This window comes from Dryobates pubescens, chromosome 8, assembly GCF_014839835.1.
Source record: "Dryobates pubescens isolate bDryPub1 chromosome 8, bDryPub1.pri, whole genome shotgun sequence".
NCBI lineage: Eukaryota > Metazoa > Chordata > Aves > Piciformes > Picidae > Dryobates > Dryobates pubescens.
The window spans coordinates 39,057,369-39,078,257 of record NC_071619.1 but is presented as its reverse complement, the minus strand read 5'-3'; the positions used below and the strand labels follow the sequence as shown (position 1 = coordinate 39,078,257).

Here is a 20,889-nt window from a genome sequence, read left to right as displayed (position 1 = left end):
GGTGAGGACTTTAAGGAAACCTGCAGAAATGCAAGGTGTTCAAGAGGGGATTGGACATGGCACTTGGTGCCATGGTTTAGTAGTCGTGGGTGACAGGTTGGACTTGATGATCTCTGAGGTCTTTTCCAATCTTATCAATTCTATGATTCTGTGTTTTAAAACCTGGGTAGACTGCTTGAAGCAAATGAACCAAGTTATGAAGATACTCTGGCCACGGCAACCCCATGCAGAGCTACAGGCTGGGGTCAGAGTGGCTGGAGAGCTGCCAAACAGAGAGGGACCTGGGGGTGATGATTGACAGCTGCCTAAACATGAGCCAGCAGTGTGCCCAGGTGGCCAAGAGGGCCAATGGCATCCTGGCCTGTATTAGGAATAGTGTGGCCAGCAGGAGCAGGGAGGTCATTGTGCCCCTGTACTCTGCATTGGTTAGGCCACACCTTGAGTCCTGTGTCCAGTTCTGGGCCCCTCAGTTTAAGAAGGCCATTGAGACACTTGAACGTGTCCAGAGAAGGGCAACAAGGCTGGGGAGAGGCCTTGAGCACAGCCCTGTGAGGAGAGGCTGAGGGAGCTGGGGTTGCTTAGCCTGGAGAAGAGAAGGATCAGGGGTAACCTCATTGCTCTCTACAAACAACTACCTGAAAGGTGGTTGTAGACAGGAAGGGGTTGGTCTCTTGTCCCAGGCAACCAGCACCAGAACAAGGGGACACAGTCTCAAGCTGTGCCAGGGGAGGTTTAGACTCGAGGTGAGGAAAAAGTTCTCACTGAGCGAGTCGTTCGTCATTGGGATGTGCTGCCCAGGGAGGTGGTGGAGTCACCGTCCCTGGAGGTGTTCAAGGGGAGACTGGACGTGGCACTTGGTGCCATGGTCTAGTTGTGGGGTCTGTTGGGACAGGTTGGACTTGATGATCCTTGGGGTCTCTTCCAACCTTAGTTATACTGTGATACTGATGGACAGATAATACTCATCACCCCAATGGGCAACATCGGTCTTACCTGGGTTAGACAGGAAAATGAGAATGTGGCTTTCCCCCCTTCAAGCTGTACCACCTGCACTGTTTGCTAGAATTGGCTTTTGTCAGTAAGCCATCTGCACAGTTAGAATGCAATAATGTTGTAATTATCAAAATAACAGCTGGCATAAACTTGAAGTATATGATGGAAGTGTGCAACAGAAGGTACGTGGTGCCGTAACGTGTTACCCAGCACGGTTAAAAACGTTTGTAAAGCCTGCATGTAACACAGCTAAAGCACAGAGCTGTGGCAGGGCTGCCTCTTTCAAGCTTTCTTCAAGGGTGCTTTTGTCACCTGTGCTGCCTTGTCAAGAATTCTTACAGCTAAAATGGGTAGACAAGGAAATATGCTCAGGCCTTTGAAAGAAAGCAACTGTTCTCACCGCAGCCATGAACATTACCCTGCCTCCTGACTGCTGCACACCTCAGTTTGACTACCTGTGAATCTCAGGCTGCTGGACCAAAACTTAGCCAAATTAAAGAGGAGGCTCAGGGGAGACCTTCTTGCTGTCTACAACTCCCTGAAGGGAGGTTGTAGCCAGGTGGGGGATGGTCTCTTCTCCCAGGCAACCAGCACCAGAACAAGAGGACACAGTCTCAAGCAGTGCCAGGGGAGGTTTAGGCTGGATGTTAGGAGGAAGTTCTTCCCAGAAAGAGAGATTGCTCATTGGAATGTGCTGCCCAGGGAGGTGGTGGAGTCACCATCACTGGAGGTGTTTAGGAAGAGACTGGATGGGGTGCTTGGTGCCATGGTTTAGTTGAACAGCTATTGTTGGGTGATAGGTTGGACTGGATGATCAGAACAAGAGGACACAGTCTCAAGCTGTGCCAGGGGAAGTTTAGGCTCAAGGTGAGGAGAAAGTTCTTCCCAGAGAGAGCTGTTAGTCATTGGAATGTGCTGCCCAGGGAGGTGGTGGAGTCACCATCCCTGGAGGTGTTCAAGAGGGGACTGGACGTGGCGCTCGGTGCCATGGTTTAGTAGTCATGAGGTCTTGGGTGATAGATTGGACTTGATGATCTTTGAGGTCTTTTCCAACCTTATTGATCCTATGATTGTATTCTATGAAAGTAAAAACAGGATCCCATCTCATCTCAGCCCAATGGGACAACTAGCACTTTGTTATGAGCAGCCCTCCAAGTCTTCTGATCATTTACTCAATTTTTATTAGTCCATCAATAACTTCAAGTGTGGGGCTTCAAATGTAACACCAAACGTCACACACTCTCCTCCAGCTCATTTGCTTCTCTCTAATCCCTCCCTGCTCACAGAGGAGCAGACAAAAAACCCCCACCCACAGTTTGGAAGAGACCTCAAGAGGTGTTCACTAGGTTGGCAAAATGAAGTGAAAACTGGCTGTTTAGTCTTGAGAAGACTGAGAGGGGATCTAATCAATGTGTATAAATATCTGAGGGGTGGGTATCAGGTGGAGGGGACCAAGCTGTTTTCAGTGGTGCACAGTAATGAGACAAGGAACAATGGGTTCAAACTTTAACATAGAAGGTTTCACCTCAACGTGAGGAGAAACTTCTTTACAGTGAGGGTGATGGAGCACTGGAGCAGGCTGCCCAGGGAGGTTGTGGAGTCTCCTTCTCTGGAGACTTTCAACACCCACCTGGATGCATTCCTGTGTAGATTACCCTAAGTGATCCTGCTTTGGCAGGGGGGGTGGGCCCAATGATCTCTTGAGGTCCCTTCCAACCTCTAAGATACTGTGAAAAACCTCCTGCCACTGCATTTATGGCTATGCCTGGGAATTTTGTGGTTCCAATGTTTCCAACAAATCTCATTTCACAGAATCAGGGGGACAGATCCCAGAGGTTGGTCTAGCTTTAACCCATTTAAAGACTGAGATAGACTTGACATTGCAGGACAGACAGTGCAGGAGCACAGTGCCTTTGAGAACAGCCCTTCACAAAGAGCCTTCTGTTTTCTTTCGCATCTAAGGCTTCTCAGACTCTGCTTTGCATCAAGCATGCTGTGGCAATCTGTCTCACAGATGACAGAGGCACAGACACCATCAAGTCCTCAATCCCAAAGGAAAAAACTGCAAGCTTTTGGCCTTGAAGGGATGAATTAACCTAGCTCTATTTCAGCCTGCATTTTGAGACAACGTTTCAGACATGATGGTAAGGTTACTAAATTATCTTCTGTATCTCCTTAGGGCCTACCCTCCACAAGCCAAGAATCACTATCCTGATCTGCTTAGAGTGGCATATTTAAGCTGACAGCTGAAATAAACACAACAGAAGAGTACTAGTGAAAAAAAGAAAAAGAATATACCTGTGAGCCATCTAGGGCTTGCAGTGACATGGCTTCATCACCCAGCCTCCAGTAAGAGCATACCTGCAGGTCTGAAATGGTTTCTAGCAAAGGGCTGTTTAAGGTCTCTGGTAACAACAAACTTAAGAGGCCAGACAGAAGACCTGTTGCTCCAAACACAATGTAAGGCAGAGACCACTGTACAGCTTTCTAGAGGAAAAAAACAAAGAACAGAGAGAGTTAGGTTAAACTGGTTTCCTCTAGCTCATACTGCAGATTAAAACACTTAAACCTTCCCAACCATTCTCACCTGGCAAGGGTTTGTGTTCATATTCAGCATAAAAGTTACCAATCCTGCTGTTTGGAGGAGTTTTTTGGTAGCCAACATGGTCAATTGTGTCTCATCAATACTGTTCTACCCACACAAATTTTAGTATGGACTTTAAAAGAATGTATTACTGCTGAATTTATACTCTGTTCTTGTCCATGGCATCTGTACTTGTTGGTAAACAGCACTCTGTAGTAAGGAAGAGATCAGAGAATCCCAGACATTGTGGTTGGAAGGGATCTCTTAGGGCCATCTAGGCCAACCACCTACTCTAAGCATGACTACAGCCAGCATTAGACCAGGTCAAGAATAGCTTTGTGTAACCAAGCACTGAAAAAACACCTAAGGATGTAGATTCTTCCTCTAACTTGACTGTCCCAGAGCTGCATTAAAGCCTCCCAGATCTTTCAGAATCTTTAGTTAACCCCCATCCCACTTGCAGCCGTTGAGCCCCTGCTGAAATGTTCCATGCTGCAGGGAAGATCAAAGGTGCAATATTCACACAAGCTGTCATCCCAAGCTGGGTGTTGTAGGCTCCTGACCATCTTGGTTACCCTCTAATAGACTCTTCCCATATTTTTCAACATCCCTTTGGAACTGGGAGGGAACTTCATCTGCAGGCCACATACTGAATTGAGACTGATGTAGCTCAGTGCGACCTTTGCCTGTTTGTGACAAGAGAGCATCGCTAGGGCCCTTTTGATTTGTCATCCATTGTTGTACCCAGGGATTTTCCAGCAAGGTTGCTCCTCAGCCAGTTGGTTCCCAGCCTGACCACACCAGAATTTATATTTTCCCTGATAGCCTTCTTCAGATTTTTATTGGCTCAAAAGGTTTCACTGGACTCAAGAGCTACGACTTCCTATGGCAGTCACTCCTTATTTGGCATCCTCTAAAAGCAAGAGGATGCATTCTGTCTTATCTTCCACTTGTCACCAGCCACCAAATACCAAGCCTGTCACTATCTTGGTGGTACATGCAGCATTCAAGCCTAATATTCCTTTCACCCAGAACTCAGCTTCCAAACACAAATGCTGAGGGACAGTGTCAAAAGCCATATAAAACCCTTCCTTGCCTTCCTCCCTTTCTTCATCCATGTTGCCTTCTGTGATGAAATGACCAATAATCACACTGGCTGAGAATGAATTGTCCTTAGCAAAGCCAAGTTCAGTGACCTTGATTACCCTCTTGGCCTCCACAGACTCTAAGAGGTAATGCCCCTGACTTTCCCAGAGACTGAGTTCACAGTATCACAGAGGTTGGAAGAGACCTAAAGATCATCAAGTCCAACCTGTCACCACAGACCTCATGACTAGACCATGGCACCAAGTGCCACATCTAATCCCCTCTTGAACACCTCCAGGGATGGTGACTCCACCACCTCCCTGGGCAGCACATTCCAATGGCTAACAGCTCTCTCTGGGAAGAACTTCCTCCACACCTCCAGCCTAAACTGCCCCTGGCGCAGCTTGAGACTGTGTCCTCTTCTTCTGGTGCTGGTTGCTAGAGAGAAGAGATCAACCCTTTCCTGGCTACAACTACCCTACAGGTAGTTGTAGAGAGCAATGAGGTGTCCTCTGAGCCTCCTCCTCTCCAGGCTAAACAACCCCAGCTCCCTCAGCCTCTCCTCACAGGGCTGTGCTCAAGGCCTCTCCCCAGCCTCATTGCCCTTCTCTGGACACATTCAAGAGTCTCAATGTCCTTCTTAAACTGAGGGGCCCAGAACTGGACACAGGACTCAAGGTGTGGCCTAACCAATGCAGACTACAGGGGCATGACGACTTCCCTGCTCAGGCTGGCCACACAAGAGGCTGAGTTTGAGATACTCAGCCTCTAACTGGATCCCTGGATCCATTTTCTGATCTTAAAGATGCACACAGCATGAACTTTTTTCTTTTTTCACCCCCACTGTTATCAGCAACCTTTCTTTACAGCAATGGTTTACCACAGATGATGGACACTTGCCTCACTATCACAGCCAGGTCTTTCACCACCTCTTAGGGACTCTCACCCCATGGAATGGAAAGCTTTCAACCTGAACCTGTTGTTCCTCCACTGTTTGCTGGCCCTCCGCTTCCTCAAGTGTGCTGATATGCACAGAGTCTTGGGGTCAGGCTTTGCCTACGAAGACTAAAGCAAAAGTAACACAAATTTCATCTCATTTCATCTCATTCACCAACAGGATGTCCATCCCAATCAACAACAGGCTAAACATTTCCCTCTAAATTTCTTTATCTGGTGGAATTCCTATTTATGCTACTTGCCCTGTACTCCTCCTTTGATACTGTCTCCTCTTCTCACAAGCCACACTACACTGGGGAAAGGTGTGTGCAAAAATGAGCAGAGAAGTAGGCTCATTAAAAGGAAAAAAAGGCATGAGTTTGGCTGTTTGCTTCAAAACATCACTTTGCACAGCAAAGAGCAATTCTAAATTGAGAAAAATAAAAGGCTGTGACCAAATACAAGAGCAACATTTCATCCCTTATCTCAGCAATGAACTTCTTCCATCCACCTCTTTTTTGTAAGATCCCCAGGCAAAAAGAACACTGAAAATGCACTGAAATGGGCAAGGCAATTTCAAACCACAAAATCCCTTAATTTGTTCCTCAACCCAGCATCACTTGTTACTTAAAGAGAGCTATTTTCACTTCCATGGGACTCCTTCAAACTTGATTATCCAAGATTTGTCTCCTGCAGTGGCAAATCTCTGCTAGACAGACTGCAGTGGATGTCCCAGCTGTTAGCTAAAAGCTGCCTGTTAAATCTACCTGGGAGACCTGCACCAGTCTTGGCTTTGCTTGCTGCACCCTAGAGATGCTCAAGCTCTCACTACCCAGTGTTTCATTCTGCAGAGTGAAAGGCTGGCTGTGCTTATCTGCCCTTCTGCTAGCCTTCTGCCTGAGATAACAAGATGGCAAGTGGCAGAGAGGGGAGGTTATTCCAGATGAAATCTGTCACATTAAAGACATTGTCACTTGAACTCAGCAAGCAGTTTGTGTGGAAAAACTGGCACGCTCCTTTACCTGCATACACAGAAGACTATGAGCACAGAAGAAAAATCACTATCAGCCTCACATTTTGTTCTTCAGAATTTTTCTCTGCTCTGACATACTGCTGTGAAGTGTGTGCTTAAAAACCTTGCCAGTATATCAGGCCTCTGTGCCCAGGCAGCCAAGAGGGCCAATGGCATCCTGGCCTGCATCAGGAACAGTGTGGCCAGCAGGAGCAGGGAAGTCATTCTGCCCCTGTACACTGCACTGGTTAGGCCACACCTTGAGTCCTGTGTCCAGTTCTGGGCCCCTCAGTTTAGGAAAGATGTTGAGCTGCTGGAAGGTGTCCAGAGAAGGGCAACAAAGCTGGGGAGGGGTTTGGAATACAAGCCCTAGGAGGAGAGGCTGAGGGAGCTGGGGTTGCTTAGCCTGGAGAAGAGGAGGCTCAGGGGAGACCTTCTTGCTGTCTACAACTCCCTGAAGGGAGGTTGTAGCCAGGTGGGGGTTGGTCTCTTCTCCCAGGCAACCAGCACCAGAACAAGAGGACACAGTCTCAAGCTGCACCAGGGGAGTTTAGGCTGGATGTTAGGAAGAAGTTCTTCCCAGAATGAGAGATTGGCCATTGGAATGTGCTGCCCAGGGAGGTGGTGGAGTCACCATCACTGGAGGTGTTTAGGAAGAGAGTGGATGGGGTGCTTGGTGCCATGGTTTAGTTGATTAGATAGTGTTGGATGATAGGTTGGACTCGACCTGAAAGGTCTTTTCCAACTTGGTTAATTCTATTGGTGGCTGTCTGGAAGAGACCAACCTGGCTACAACCTCCCTTCAGGTAGTTGTAGATGGCAAAAATGTTTACTTAGGGTTTGAAATGCAGTATTCCCCATCTTGGTATTCTGAAATCAGTATATTGCTGAAGTCCACTAGCTAGATCTTAAAGTTCTCACGGGGCTAAGACATTTTCTGAACTAAATAACCTTGAGGGTTTGTCTCATCACACCGACTGTATCACAAGGCTTTTTGCTTACCCAATACTGCTAAAGACATGCAACCTACACATCTCAGTTAGTACACATCATTTATCCAAAATATTCCCACCTCCCTAAGCCTCTGATACGTCAGAGTCACACAAACAAAAATATACATAACAGTGAGAAGTTCAGACAAACCAACGAGGGGACGAAAGGAGCAATGATTCCACCAACACGGGAAAACATGGAGCAGGCACCCATTCCAACATTTCTACAAAGAAAACAAAAGCCATTCATCAGTGACATTTGCATAGGAGAAATTATGACTTCTGAGAAGTGCCATAGAAGGAGGAAAAACAGCCTCAGCCGTGACTCTAACAAAGAAAAGTGTAACTGAATGCATCCCGAGATAGAGATTAGAACATGCTCTGTGCTTAAGAGGAGCTAAAGTCCCCTGCATGTTCAGCACATATATAGAGGGGAGAGGCAAAAAGAATAGTGTGACTTTGCTTAATGCATCTTGTTACTGCCCTAAACTTTAGCTAAATTCCTTTATCCAAATGTTCTTTTACCAGCAGACTTTTCCCATCCATGAAAAACACCACAGTACAGTTCCACTGGTGGATGACCATCAATAACAACACCTGGTTAAAATACCCATGAAAAATTGCATCAGTATGAGAGATGCTTTTGTCTGCTCTGTCAGCACAAACACAGGGTACTTCTGCCAGCAGTACTTGGGTACTTCAGCCAGCAGTGTGCACAGGTGGCCAAGAAGGCCAGTGGCATCCTGGCCTGTATCAGGAACAGTGTGGCCAGAAGGAGCAGGGAGGTCATTCTGCCCCTGTACTCAGCACTGGTTAGGCCACACCTTGAGTCCTGTGTCCAGTTCTGGGCCCCTCAGTTTAGAAAAGATGTGGAGTTGCTGGAAGGTGTCCAGAGAAGGGCAACAAAGCTGGGGAGGGGTTTGGAGCACAGCCCTGTGAGGAGAGGCTGAGGGAGCTGGGGTTGCTTAGCCTGGAGAAGAGGAGGCTCAGGGGAGACCTTATTGCTCTCTGCAACTCCCTGAAGAGAGGTTGTAGCCAGGTGGGGGTTGGTCTCTTCTCCCAGGCAACCAGCACCAGAACAAGAGGACACAGTCTTAAGTTGTGCCAGGGGAAGTTTAGGCTCAAGGAGAAAGTTCTCCATAGAGAGTAATTGGCCATTGGAATGTGCTACCCAGGGAGGTGGTGCAGTCACCATCCCTGGAAGTGTTCAAAAAGGGACTGGACATGGCACTTGGTGCCATGGTTTTGTTAGTCCTGAGGTGTTGGGTGGTAGGTTGGACTTGATAATCTGGAGTCTTTTCCAACCTTATTGATTCTATGTCTCTACTGAGTGAAACACTTTTCTGTTGCTTACAGATGGAGCATTAAGTTACTTTGACAAAGCTCACTGACCCATCAACTTCAGTCTTGCTGGTTAAGCAAGTATGAATGTTTAAGAGAGTTGTCTGGACCATAAAGCACTGAAGAAGTTACAGACATCACTCAGTAAAAAAATACCAGCAGTACTATTGTGATCCTCATTAGTGGAGAGAGGGCTGTGGCCACAACAAGCAGCTATTTGACTTCTTACATAGATAATATGGTTAGTCTAAAGTGACCACTGCAAATTTCAGGGAAGAAGTAGTGAAAAGGGGACAACAGAACAAATTTAGCATATAAAGCTAGAAACAATCACTGTATGCAACTGAAAATCTCAATCAAGAAGGTACAGTTAATAGAAAAAAAAAGTTATAGAGAAATAAAAAGTGATCAGGTGTGGTGGTTTAAGCCTTAACTGGGAGTTATGAGCTCAGATGGGGGCAAGGCTGAGAATCCCTCCCCTGCTGCCCCCTCCTCCCTCCCAACAGAGAGGAAAGAGAAAGGGAAGGAGCAAATCCACCAAGAACTAATTTGGAGTTAGCTTAGAAGTAGAGAGGTAAAGGGTTTTCTTTAAACTGTGTAACACAATAACAGGTAAGGTTCACAAGGGCAAAGAACAAGGATGAATGAGAGTCAAAAAAAACCCCAGAATACAAACCCAGCCTCTCTGAAGAGGTGCAGAGGCAGCAGGGATAAGGATCAGGCCTGACCATGTGGCAGAAAAAGCAGGAAGGCAGCTGCACTAGCTTTCATCCAGCAAAGGCAGGAGCCAAGAAGCAGCTAATGACTGCAGTGTCCTCCCTTTTATACCCTAGCTGGGCAGGGAGGGGGAGTGGAACAGACTCAGTTTCCCAGAGGGAAAACGCCCTGCAGGGAGGGCAAAGCACTTGCAAGCCCTCCCCGCCTGCTTCCAGGATGGGCATTAACCCATCACATCAGAACCAGGAAAATGAAGAGCTTAACATTAACTTGTGTTACCTGATGACTGTGGGGTACAGCTCTGATGTGTAGATGTAGACAATGTTAAAGGCAGCACTGATTGTCAGTTTCCCCAGCAGAGACAGCGAGCGACTGTTCACCACCGCAAACACTCCAGTATCTGACAGAGAAAACATGACCCTTGTAAGGCTTTGGAGCACTCAAATCCATCTCTGCAAATCAGTTCAATCCCAATCCAGTATGGAGAGAAAACAATAAATAAATAAGTATAAAAATCAATCTACTGAAGAATTTGCTATGACAGCCAAGTGTTTTTCTGTCACAGGAAACAATATGTACCTGCAGGAGAGCTCTCAAAACTCAAGAGACTTAAAGGAGCTTTCTTTTAGGCAGCCAGGGCATAAATCATCCAACTTAATCGATATCTTTTTGTGTACACACTTACTAACTTCACCTGTGTAATGACATTTGTTCAAGGAGGTAAACTCTCCATTCCTATCAATGCTGAGAAAAATAACTGGGGGGGGGGGGGGGGGGTAGGGATTTAAAATTTGTGGCAGACTTGCTACTAGCCCCAAATCATTTCTGTTCTATTAAATAAAAGCCAATATTAGAAGACTGGATTACATGACTGAAGAGCCCCAAAGATTACAGAATGGAAAGATGTTGAGTTGCTGGAAGGTGGCCAGAGAAGGGCAACAAAGCTGGGGAGGGGTTTGGAGCACAAGCCCTAGGAGGAGAGGCTGAGGGAGCTGGGGTTGCTTAGCCTGGAGAAGAGGAGGTACAGAGACCTTCTTGCTGTCTACAACTCCCTGAAGGGAGGTTGTAGCCAGGTCAGGATTGGTCTCTTCTCCCAGGCAACCAGCACCAGAACAAGAGAACACAGTCTCAAGCTGTGCCAGGGGAGGTTTAGGCTGGATGTTAGGAAGAAATTCTTCATAGAGAGAGTGATTGCCCATTGGAATGTGCTGCCCAGGGAGGTGGAGTCACCATCACTGGAGGTGTTTAGGAAGAGACTGGATGGGCTGCTTGGCACCATGGTTTAGTTGATTAGATGGTGTTGGGTGATAGGTTGGACTCGATGATCTCAAAGGTCTCTTCCAACCTGGTTAATTCTATTCTATTCTACCACTCAGTAACTGAAAAAAAGGGAATCAGAGTTTTCCTCTCCTTGTCCTCTGTGTTAGAATAGGTGACATATTTAGAGCACTGCAATCCTGCATCAAGGCTCTACTAGAACACCACATTTCACAAGTGTAAGGTAAAAATCCTACAAACATAGGAAAAGCAGAAACTAACACTCAACACTTTGAGTCTACCACTCATGAAGTGCTAATGTTACTCTGACAGTAAGGTGAAGAAAAGAACAATGGATACATTTTTCAAAAGGGAGCAAGATTTTTAGTAACACAAGTCCTGTTTAGTGCCAATTCCATAGCATAATAATATGCTTCTAACCTTATCACTCTGTAAGAAAAACAGAAGACAGGAAGATCATGAAACTGTTTGGGTTGGAAGGGACCTTAAAGATCACCTTGTTCCAACCACCCTGACATGGGCAGGGACACCTTCCACTAGTCCAGCTTGTTCAAGGCCTTGTCCCATCTGTCCTTGAACACCTCCAGGAAGGGGCATCCACAACCTCCCTGGGCAACCTGTTCCAGAGTCTCACCACCCTCACTTTAAAGAATTTCTTTCCAATATCCAGTCTAAATCTCCCCTCTTCAAGGTTCAATCCATTCCCTCTCATCCTATCACAACAAGCCCTTGTAAAAAGTCCCTTCCCAGCTTTCTTGTAGGCCTCCTTCAGGTACTAGAAAGCCACTATGATGCCTTTCCAGAACCTTCTCCAGGCTGAACACCCCAACTCTTGCAGCCTGTCCCTATAGAGAAAGTGCTCCAGTGCTCCGATCATACTTGTGGCCCTCCTCTGGACCCACTCCAGCAGTTGGATGTCCTACTTGTGCCATCAGGTATCAGAACTAGATGCAGCACTCCATGTGGGGGTCTCACAAGACCAGAGTAGAAGGGGAGAGTCACTTCAGTGATTCTGCTGGTCATGCTTCTTTTGATCCAGCCCAGGACACTGCTACCTGGTGGGCTGCAAGCACACATTTCCAGCTCATGTTGAGTTTTTTGCCAATGGAAACCCCCCCAAATCCTTCTCCTCAAGGCTGCTCTCAAGCCACTCCTTGCCCTATATTTGTGCTTGAGATTGCCCTGACCCAGGTGTAGGACCTTGCACTTGGCCTTGTTGAACTTCATGAGGCTGGCTTGGGCCCACCTCTCAAGCCTGTTCAAGTCCCTCTGGACAGCATCCCTTCCCCACAGCATGTCAGCCAGACCACACAGCTTGGTGCCACCTGCAAACTTACTGAGGGTGCACTCAATTCCACTATAAAGAACCACACCATATAACAGTATCACAGTATCACCAAGGTTGGAAGAGACCTCAAAGATCATCAAGTCCAACCTGTCACCACAGACCTCATGACTAGACCATGGCACCAAGTGCCACGTCCAATCTCCTCTTGAACACCTCCAGGGATGGGGACTCACCACCTCCCTGGGCAGCACATTCCAATGGCTAACAACTCTCTCTGTGAAGAACTTTCTCCACACCTCCAGCCTAAACTTCCCCTGGCACACTTGAGACTGTGTCCTCTTGTTCTGGTGCTGGCTGCTTGAGAGAAGACACCAACTCCCTCCTGGCTACAACCACCCTTCGGGTAGTTGTAGAGAGCAATGAGGTCTCCCCTGAGCCTCCTCCTCTCCAGGCTAAGCAACCCCAGCTCCCTCAGCCTCTCCTCACAGGGCTGTGCTCAAGGCCTCTCCCCAGCCTCATTGCCCTTCTCTGGACATGTTCAAGAGTCTCGATGTCCTTCTCAAACTTAGGGGCCCAGCTTGATTCTGTCAGAACAGCCACAGCTCATTAGCTTAGACCAAGCACATCAGAACACGCCTACATGCCTACTAAGGAAGTCTACAGCATAAGGCAGATCGAGCTCAGTAGAGACAGGTGCTTGCTTCTGGCCAGTTCCATACTTTGGTAGTTCAGCGCAGAGCTGATTTCCCAGGGCTTTGCAGTTCTACCCTCTGAAAAAAAATATCTCTTTTCACATATTATACTTGGACTGACATACAAAACCCAACTGATGACTGGTACCAGCTTAAGTGAGTATCCAGACCCTAGCCATCTGCAACACTTCTGGAAACTTGAGTTGGGGGGGAGGAGGAAAAAGTGCTCTACTACTAGATTCATTGCCATCTAGAGCTACTTATGCACCCTCTCAGCACGTTCAATCTTTCTGAATCGTGCTTCAAATGCTTGAAGCATTTTGTCTCCTTACTACAGAGGGAAAAGGAAATATTTACCTTTCTTTTTAGGAAGAAACATGACAATGAGACAAGCCAGTCCTCCCAGGAACAGAAACGCACTCAGCGTTCGCTTCCGACCAAACCTGAGGCACAAGGATAACAAAGCTTTATTCTGCATTAGATCTGTAGCTCAGAGCAATGAGTCCTCCACAGTTAGGTTTTTTTCCTATATGCAGCTGGAAATTCTGAATGTCATCTCCCACAAACACTTCCTCTCACACTGGTTTTTTGAACAAGCTTCTGCTAGGCTCCTAACAAAAGGAGCACCAAGAAGGCTTTGTGCAGTGGCTGACAGTTTCTGAGACCTATGGCTTCCCCCTGCCTGTGCATGTTTGTAAAGCTCCTCAGGAGATGAGCAGAGAAGAAATTTGAGAGGTGAATTCCACAAAAAGAGAGAGAGATTGCACAGAGTATTTTGACTAGGAAAAGGCTAAACATCTAAATCAACGGCACTGCTCACATGCTAAGGCACACAGCAGCTCCGACACCAAACGCCACGTCAGCTTCGGCTGAGTTCAGTTGCAATGGCTTTGGCATAAGAGAGTTAAGACGACGACAGAGGTGGGATGACTGCCATCTCGTGTTAGCACACAGTCAGCACACCTCGGTTCGACCGCGCTAGGGCATCGGCCTCACCTCCAAGCCAAACACACAGCTCATTAAGACGTCAGCTAGAGAGCGCTGGTCAAACTTACTAGAAACACAGCTGCATCAACAGCACTTGCAAAATGAAACGAGAATCCCCACAGAGCAGATATAAGCTAGGAGATGCAATGCACATGCAATCTATCTTTAAGGAAAATTGTAACCAAAACCCCCTGGAATGGGGTGAATAATCACAGAATCACCAATAATGTCATACTTACCATTTTTGGTTAATCAAGTAAATACAGATTGGGTATGCTGGGATTTCTATCAACCCTGAAAGGGCTAAATTGGCATAAATACTTCCACCTAAGTCACCCACATTAAGGGTAAGACCATAGTAAACCAAGCTGCACACAAACCTGCAAAAGACAGAACAAGTAAAATCAGAACTGTCACTTTGCCTGCCAATTCAAAGCACTGGTCTAGCACAAAACACTGTAAACTCTATGTAGGGGTTTAGCAGGTAGCTCTAAAATGTTTCTCTATAAATGTTTGATGCTTTTCAGATAAAGAAAACATTGTGTCTGCACAATTCTTAACTTCTAGAATAGAATTAACCAGGTTGGAAAAGAACTTTGAGATCGAGTCCAACCTATCACCCAACACCATCTAATCGACTAAACCCTGGCACCCCCCATCCAGTCTCTTCCTAAACCTCAACCTCCAGCAATGGTGACTCCACCACCTCCCTGGGCAGCACATTCCAATGGCCAATCTCTCTGTCTATGAAGAACTTCTTCCTAACATCCAGCCTAAACCTTCTCTGGCACAGCTTGAGACTGTGTCCTCTTGTTCTGGTGCTGATTGCCTGGGAGAAGAGACCAACCCTCACCCGTTTACAGCCACCCTTCAGGTACTTGTAGAGAGCAATGAGGTCTCCCCTGAGCCTCCTCTTCTCCAGGCTAAATGTGATGGGTTGAGGCAGACCCCCTCCCCACCACAAGTAAAAATAATGACTCAGACAAACGGATTGCAAAAGTGATGGAAAGTTTAAATGGAAAGTGGTGAATGTTTACAGAGAGCCAGAAGCACAGTGACAAAAGAAATCCCAAAGCACACCCAGGAACATCCCATCCCCACCTGAGGGTACACCCAAGACCCCTAGGGCTCCTTCTTCCCCTCCCCCCACCCCCCATTCCACTGCTAGGCTAGTCTCAGCTGGCCCATCCTCCAAGGCCAGGAGACATCTCCCCCCAGTCACTGGGTGGCAGTGAGGGAAGAAAGAGAAAGTGCCAGACCCCACACGAGATCTTATAGTGGCACAGGGAATTCAGTATGAAATACCTGGTTTCCTGTGTACACCCACTGGGCTGGACCTTTGGACACAGGAAATACCCCTCGTATGAACACAGCAGAGGGCACCCAGCCCAAACTGCTCCACTCAACAATCCCAGCTCCCTCAGCCTCTCCCCCTAGGGCTTGTGCTCCGGGCCTCTCAGCAGTGTGCTCTCTCAAAGACCTGAAGACACAACAGGAGCCCATCCAGCGTACAAAGGATTTCGAGTACCAGGTAAACATCATGATCAAGGTGCGTCCCAGGAGAATCCTGTATCGGAACAGATCCAAGAAGCTGCCAGCCTCTCTGCAGCTCCTCTCTGCTGGGAGCTTTAAGGAAAAAGTGCACTTCTGCTTGCGGTTCCTCTTGGCGATGAGGTAGAGAGCATCTTCGGCCTCGTTCAGCCGGCCTTGCGAATAGAGCCAGCGGGGAGACTCTGGAATGAATCTGAAACACACACACACAGCTTTAGGGCTTTTCTTTTCTACAAGGCTTGACCTGTCTATAGAAATAAGGCTGAAGTACATTTCAGTATAATAACGAATTCTTCTAACAACCCTGAAGGTATAAACCCCACCATTTGGAACAGAGACAAAGCATGGGGTAGCACCCGGCTACAACCTCCCTTCAGGTAGTTGTAGAGCGCAAGGTGGTCTCCCCTGAGCCTCCTCTTCTGCAAGTTAAACAACCCCAGCTCCCTCAGCCTCTCCTCACAGGGCTTGTGCTTGAGGCCTCTCCCCAGCCTCGTTGCCCTTCTCTGGACACATTCAAGTGTCTCAATGTCCTTCTTAAATTGAGGGGCCCAGAAATGGACACAGGACTCAAGGTGTGGCCTAACCAGTGCTGAGTACAGGGCACAATGACTTCCCTGCTCCTGCTGGCCACACTATTCCTGATCCAGGTCAGGATGCCATTGGCCTTCTTGGCCGCCTGGGCACACTGCTGGCTGATGTTCAGCCTACTGTCAACCAGTACCCCCAGGTCCCTCTCTGCCTGACTGCTCTCCAGCCACTCTGACCCCAGCCTGTAGCACTGCATGGGGTTGTTGTGGCCAAAGTGCAGCACCTGGCACTTGGACTTGTTGAATGCCATCCTGTTGGACTCTGCCCATCTGCCCAGCCTGTCAAGGTGCCTCTGCAGAACCCTTCTGCCCTCTAACAGATCAACATCTGCCCCCAACTTGGTATTCTCTGCAAATTTACTGATGATGGACTCAATCCCCTCGTCCAGATCATCAATACAGATATTGAATAGGATGGGGCCCAGCACTAATCCCTGGGGGGACACCACTAGTGCCTGGCTGCCAGCTGGATGTGGCACCATACTTCACATTATCCTAGAAAGGAACCTTGACTTAATTGTTTGCTTTGTTTTTTGGGTTTGAATGTTGGCTTTTCTGTTGTTGGAGGGTTTTTGGTTGCTGTTATTTTTTGACATCTTTCCTGATGAATATCAGTTTGCAAAATAACTTACAGAGAGAGGAGAAAGACAACTGTTCCTTCCAGGTTAACCACAACAGCCAGAGTCCTCCAGGAACGAATGAAGTACCCTAACAAAGCATACTGGGCAATTCCCACAGCAAAGAACAAGCCACCAATAGATCCTAATACACAATTAAAAAGACAAAACAAAACATTATGACTCCCTTAAAGGAACATCAACAACTCTCAACACACAGGACCAGACAGAAGCTAACATTTCATTACAATAAACTCACTCAGCAATGCAGGCAAAGCCACAGCTATTTAACTGATGAACAGTTTCATCCTTCACACGTGTAGAAGTATGACATCTAATTGCAAAGACAAATACAAGTACAAAAAGCACTCTTCTACATCCTCCTCATCCAACAAACTCCCAGAAGTAACTAAGTCTTGTAACAACCAATGTTTCCTCTATCCATGTGTAGAAATAAGTACTGCAAACCACTGAAAGGCTGGTCTCTTGGGGAATGCATAGCATTCATTTGTAGCTCTCATGATTTGTTAAGGCAGCCTGTTTTAGAACAGTCTCATCATGGCACTTCTTTGGCACTTGTCACAGACTAGGTCAGGCTCCAGAGCTGTAATGGTACAATTTGTACACATCATATCTGAAGGACAACTTCAACAGAAGACAGTAAAGGGTCTCTGTATCTTGTGCTAAGTTCCAAAGCTGGTTGTCACACAGGACAACACTTGTTTTTTTAACATATGAAGAGCTGTCTCAACTTCCCATTATACAAAACATACTTCTGATTTCATTTTGAGAACTGCCAGGAATGAAATAATTGATCTTTGGAAGTCCTTTTTGGAAGATCTTTTGAAGCTAGAGGTGGAGAGATTCAGGCTGGACGTGAGGAGGAAGTTCTTCACCATGAGAATGGTGAAGCCCTGGAATGGGTTGTCCAGGGAGGTGGTTGAGGCCCTGTCCCTGGGGGTGTTTAAGAGCAGGCTGGATGAGGCTCTGGCCAGGTTGATCTAGTGTGGGGTGTCCCTGCCCATGGCAGGGGGGTTGGAACTAGATGATCCTTGTGGTCCCTTCCAACCCTGACTGATATTATGATACTATGATCTTTAGCATATTGAGCACATAAACACTAAGCTCATTTTGGCAGAGTCCAGGATTATGAGGGATTGAGCTCAGCTCTCATGAACACTGGATGCACATTCAGCTGTGTAACATTCACAGGGGATGCTTCAGCTGGACCTTTGCCAGCTTCAGCAAAGCAGAAATCTGAATGGCCCCAAGTCATCTGCTGTGCTTGTCTGAGGGTTGTAGTATTAGACAAAGCAGGGCACAGGACTGTGGTCACACAGATGCTCAAGTGGAGCTAAATTTGCCACTGCTATGATGTTAGCATTTCAAACGGTGTGCACGACTGGAAGCTGTAAGCTGTACCAAATAAAGACATTGGCACTCCAACTGTACCTGCTAATGCCCAGTAGGCAGTACCCACACACTCATTCAGCAGAACAAAGGCCACCAGCGACATCCCACCATTCATCATTCCTACCAAGAAGCGAGAGGTGGCAAAGAATTCATACGAGGGTGAGAACCCATTTGCAATGGCAAACAAGATGTCAAGAGCAAAACCTGGAAGAGAAGGGAAAAGGTTTAATTTCAGAAGAGTACCTGAAGCAAAACAGAAGCACTCATCAGCATCTTTTCTTGATGTTCAGTGGTATCTGTCCCAAGCAATCAGTCAACAATAGCACCATTATAGGTAGAAATTTAAGTACCTAAGGTCACCATCGTGAAAGGAGGGAAAGACAGGAGGAGGTAGTTTCTGATACAAAAATCAGTATCATAAAAGGAGGGGAGAATGGGACAAAAAGCAGTGGTTCCTGATGCATAATGTGCACCACTAAACCTTCATGGCAATTTTTTCCATACACTCAGAACTACTTCCCAGCTCCAGTTAAGATAGGTTGACATTTATCCCATAGAGAACCCACAGACTGAATACATGATCAAAGATCTCCCCTCATCCTTGGAAAGTAGCACTCACAAACTAGAGAAGGGAAATGTTACTATGGGACAATATGTGGGGAGTTTGCAGTGGATAGCAGGTTGACCTTTATTTACTTGGAGTGAAGTTATAGAATAGAATAAACCAGGTTGGAAGAGACCTTCAAGATCATCGTGTCCAACCTATCATCCAACACCACCTAATCAACTAAACCATGGCACCAAGCACCCCATCCAGTCTCCTCCTAAACACCTCTAATGATGGTGACTCCACCACCTTCCTGGGCAGCACATTACAATGGTCAGTCTCTCTCTCTATAAAGAATTTTTTCCTAACATCCAGTCTAAACCTCCCCTGGCACAGCTTGAGACTGTGTCCTCTTGTTCTGGTGCTGGTTGCCTGGGAGAAGAGAACAACCCCACCTGGCTACAACCTCCCTTCAGGTAGTTGTAGAGAGCAAGGTGGTCTCCCCTGAGCCTCCTCTTCTCCAGGTTAAACAACACCAGCTCCCTCAGCCTCTCCTCACAGGGCTGTGCTCAAGGCCTTCCCCCAGCCTCACTGCCCTTCTCTGGACATGTTCAAGTGTCTCAATGTCCTTCTTAAATTGAGAGGCCCAGAAATGGACACAGGACTCAAGGTGTGGCCTAACCAGTGCTGAGTACAGGGGCACAATGACCTCCCTGCCCCTGCTGGCCACACTATTTCTGATCCAGGTCAGGACGACATTAGCCTTCTTGGCCACCTGGGCACACTGCTGCCTCATGTTCAGCCTACTGTCAGCCAGTACCCCCAGGTCCCTTTCTGCCTCTGCCTGGCAGCTCTCCAGCCACTCTGACCCCAGCGTGCAGTACTCCATGGGGTTGTTGTGGCCAAAGTGCAGCACCTGGCACTTGGACTTGTTGAATGCCATCCTGTTGGACTCTGCCCATCTGCCCAGCCCGTCGCGGTCCCACTTGAGATCCCTTCTACTCTCTAACAGATGAACACCTGCTTCCCACTAGGTGTCATCTGCAAATTTACTGGTGACTGACTCAATCCCCTCAATCCCCCTTCATCAATGAAGATACTGAACAGGCTGGTGGGACTTGATGATTTAAAAGTCTCTTCCAACCGAAATGATTCTAGGAAATCAAGCTCTCAGCAGAAGCTGAGCTCTTGTCACCAACCTTCAGAAACACAAGCCCTCCACTCCATCCATTTTGCTAGGTGGCAGTGGTTACCTGTGAGATAAACTTTCTTCCTCCCAAAGCGATCTGAGAATTGGCCGAAGGAGATTGCTCCAACAAACACGCCGCTGAAGTAGAAAGAACTGGCAGCGCTGACTTTGTACGACGTGTTACCAATTAAAAACCACTGGATGGAGGAGGAGAGATAAAGAACAACAACATGCAAATGAACCAGAAGGCAAGTAATTCAGCAGTCCAGTAAAAGCTAACAGCTGAGAGAAGGGTGGCACGTAATTTATGGCAGATCAAACTGCATCACATTCAGTGCGTTATCAGTCGCCACAAGACAAGCGCTACCTACCAGACTCACCGGGTGGAACTAACCAGTTGCATGGTTCCCCCAAATCACATGCAGTGCTTGATTCTGAAATCCAAGGACAGATCCCTCAGAACATTGTAATTTTTGTTAACCTCCTCCCACTCTCCCTTTTCATTGTGTTTTCTCACAGAAATCTATTAACTTCAGCAGACTTATGAGGAGCCCTATGAGGAGAGGCTGAGGGAGCTGGGGTTGCTTAGCCTGGAGAAGAGGAGGCTCAGGGGAGACCTTATTGCTCTCTACAACTACCTGAAGGGAGGTTGTAGCCAGGAGGGAGTTGGTCTCTTCTCCCAGGCAACCAGCACCAGAAGAGGAGGACACAGTCTCAAGCTGCACCAGGGGAAGTTTAGGCTCAAGGTGAGGAGAAAGTTTTTCACTGAGAGAGTCATTTGCCATTGGAATGTGCTGCCCAGGGAGGTGGTGGAGTCACTGTCCCTGGAGAGGTTCAAGAGAGGATTGGATGTGGCACTTGGTGCCATGGTCTAGTCATGAGGTCTGTGGTGACAGGTTGGACTTGATGATCTTCGAGGTCTCTTCCAACCTTGGTGATTCTGTGACTTAGACCTACCTCTTGACCTAAGCTACTGCAGCCTGCAGGCACACTATGCTGTGACAGTTTTAGGCTGTGCCTTTAAGAAAAAGACAGCTACAGAACACTCTAGCTGAATGTTTTGGTGTGAAGAGGAAAAC

General features: G+C 47.3%; 1 protein-coding gene across 2 annotated transcripts in view; it reads right to left on the bottom strand.

Annotated features, from left to right (window-relative positions):
* SLC22A15 (solute carrier family 22 member 15) overlaps nt 1-20,889 on the bottom strand; it is a 40,468-nt gene that overhangs the window by 3,621 nt on the left and 15,958 nt on the right. Inside the window, exons 3-11 of one of the 2 annotated variants that reach the window (XM_009898752.2) lie at nt 19,875-20,007; nt 18,114-18,278; nt 16,677-16,806; nt 15,435-15,650; nt 14,146-14,286; nt 13,277-13,362; nt 9,941-10,061; nt 7,755-7,827; nt 3,292-3,480 (exon numbers count right to left, since the gene is read on the bottom strand). In XM_009898752.2, coding sequence (XP_009897054.2) covers nt 3,292-3,480; nt 7,755-7,827; nt 9,941-10,061; nt 13,277-13,362; nt 14,146-14,286; nt 15,435-15,650; nt 16,677-16,806; nt 18,114-18,278; nt 19,875-20,007 — 1,254 coding nt within the window. Of the gene's footprint in view, nt 1-3,291; nt 3,481-7,754; nt 7,828-9,940; nt 10,062-13,276; nt 13,363-14,145; nt 14,287-15,434; nt 15,651-16,676; nt 16,807-18,113; nt 18,279-19,874; nt 20,008-20,889 lie in introns of those variants that run through there. The other variant, XM_054163193.1, reaches the window with a different exon arrangement.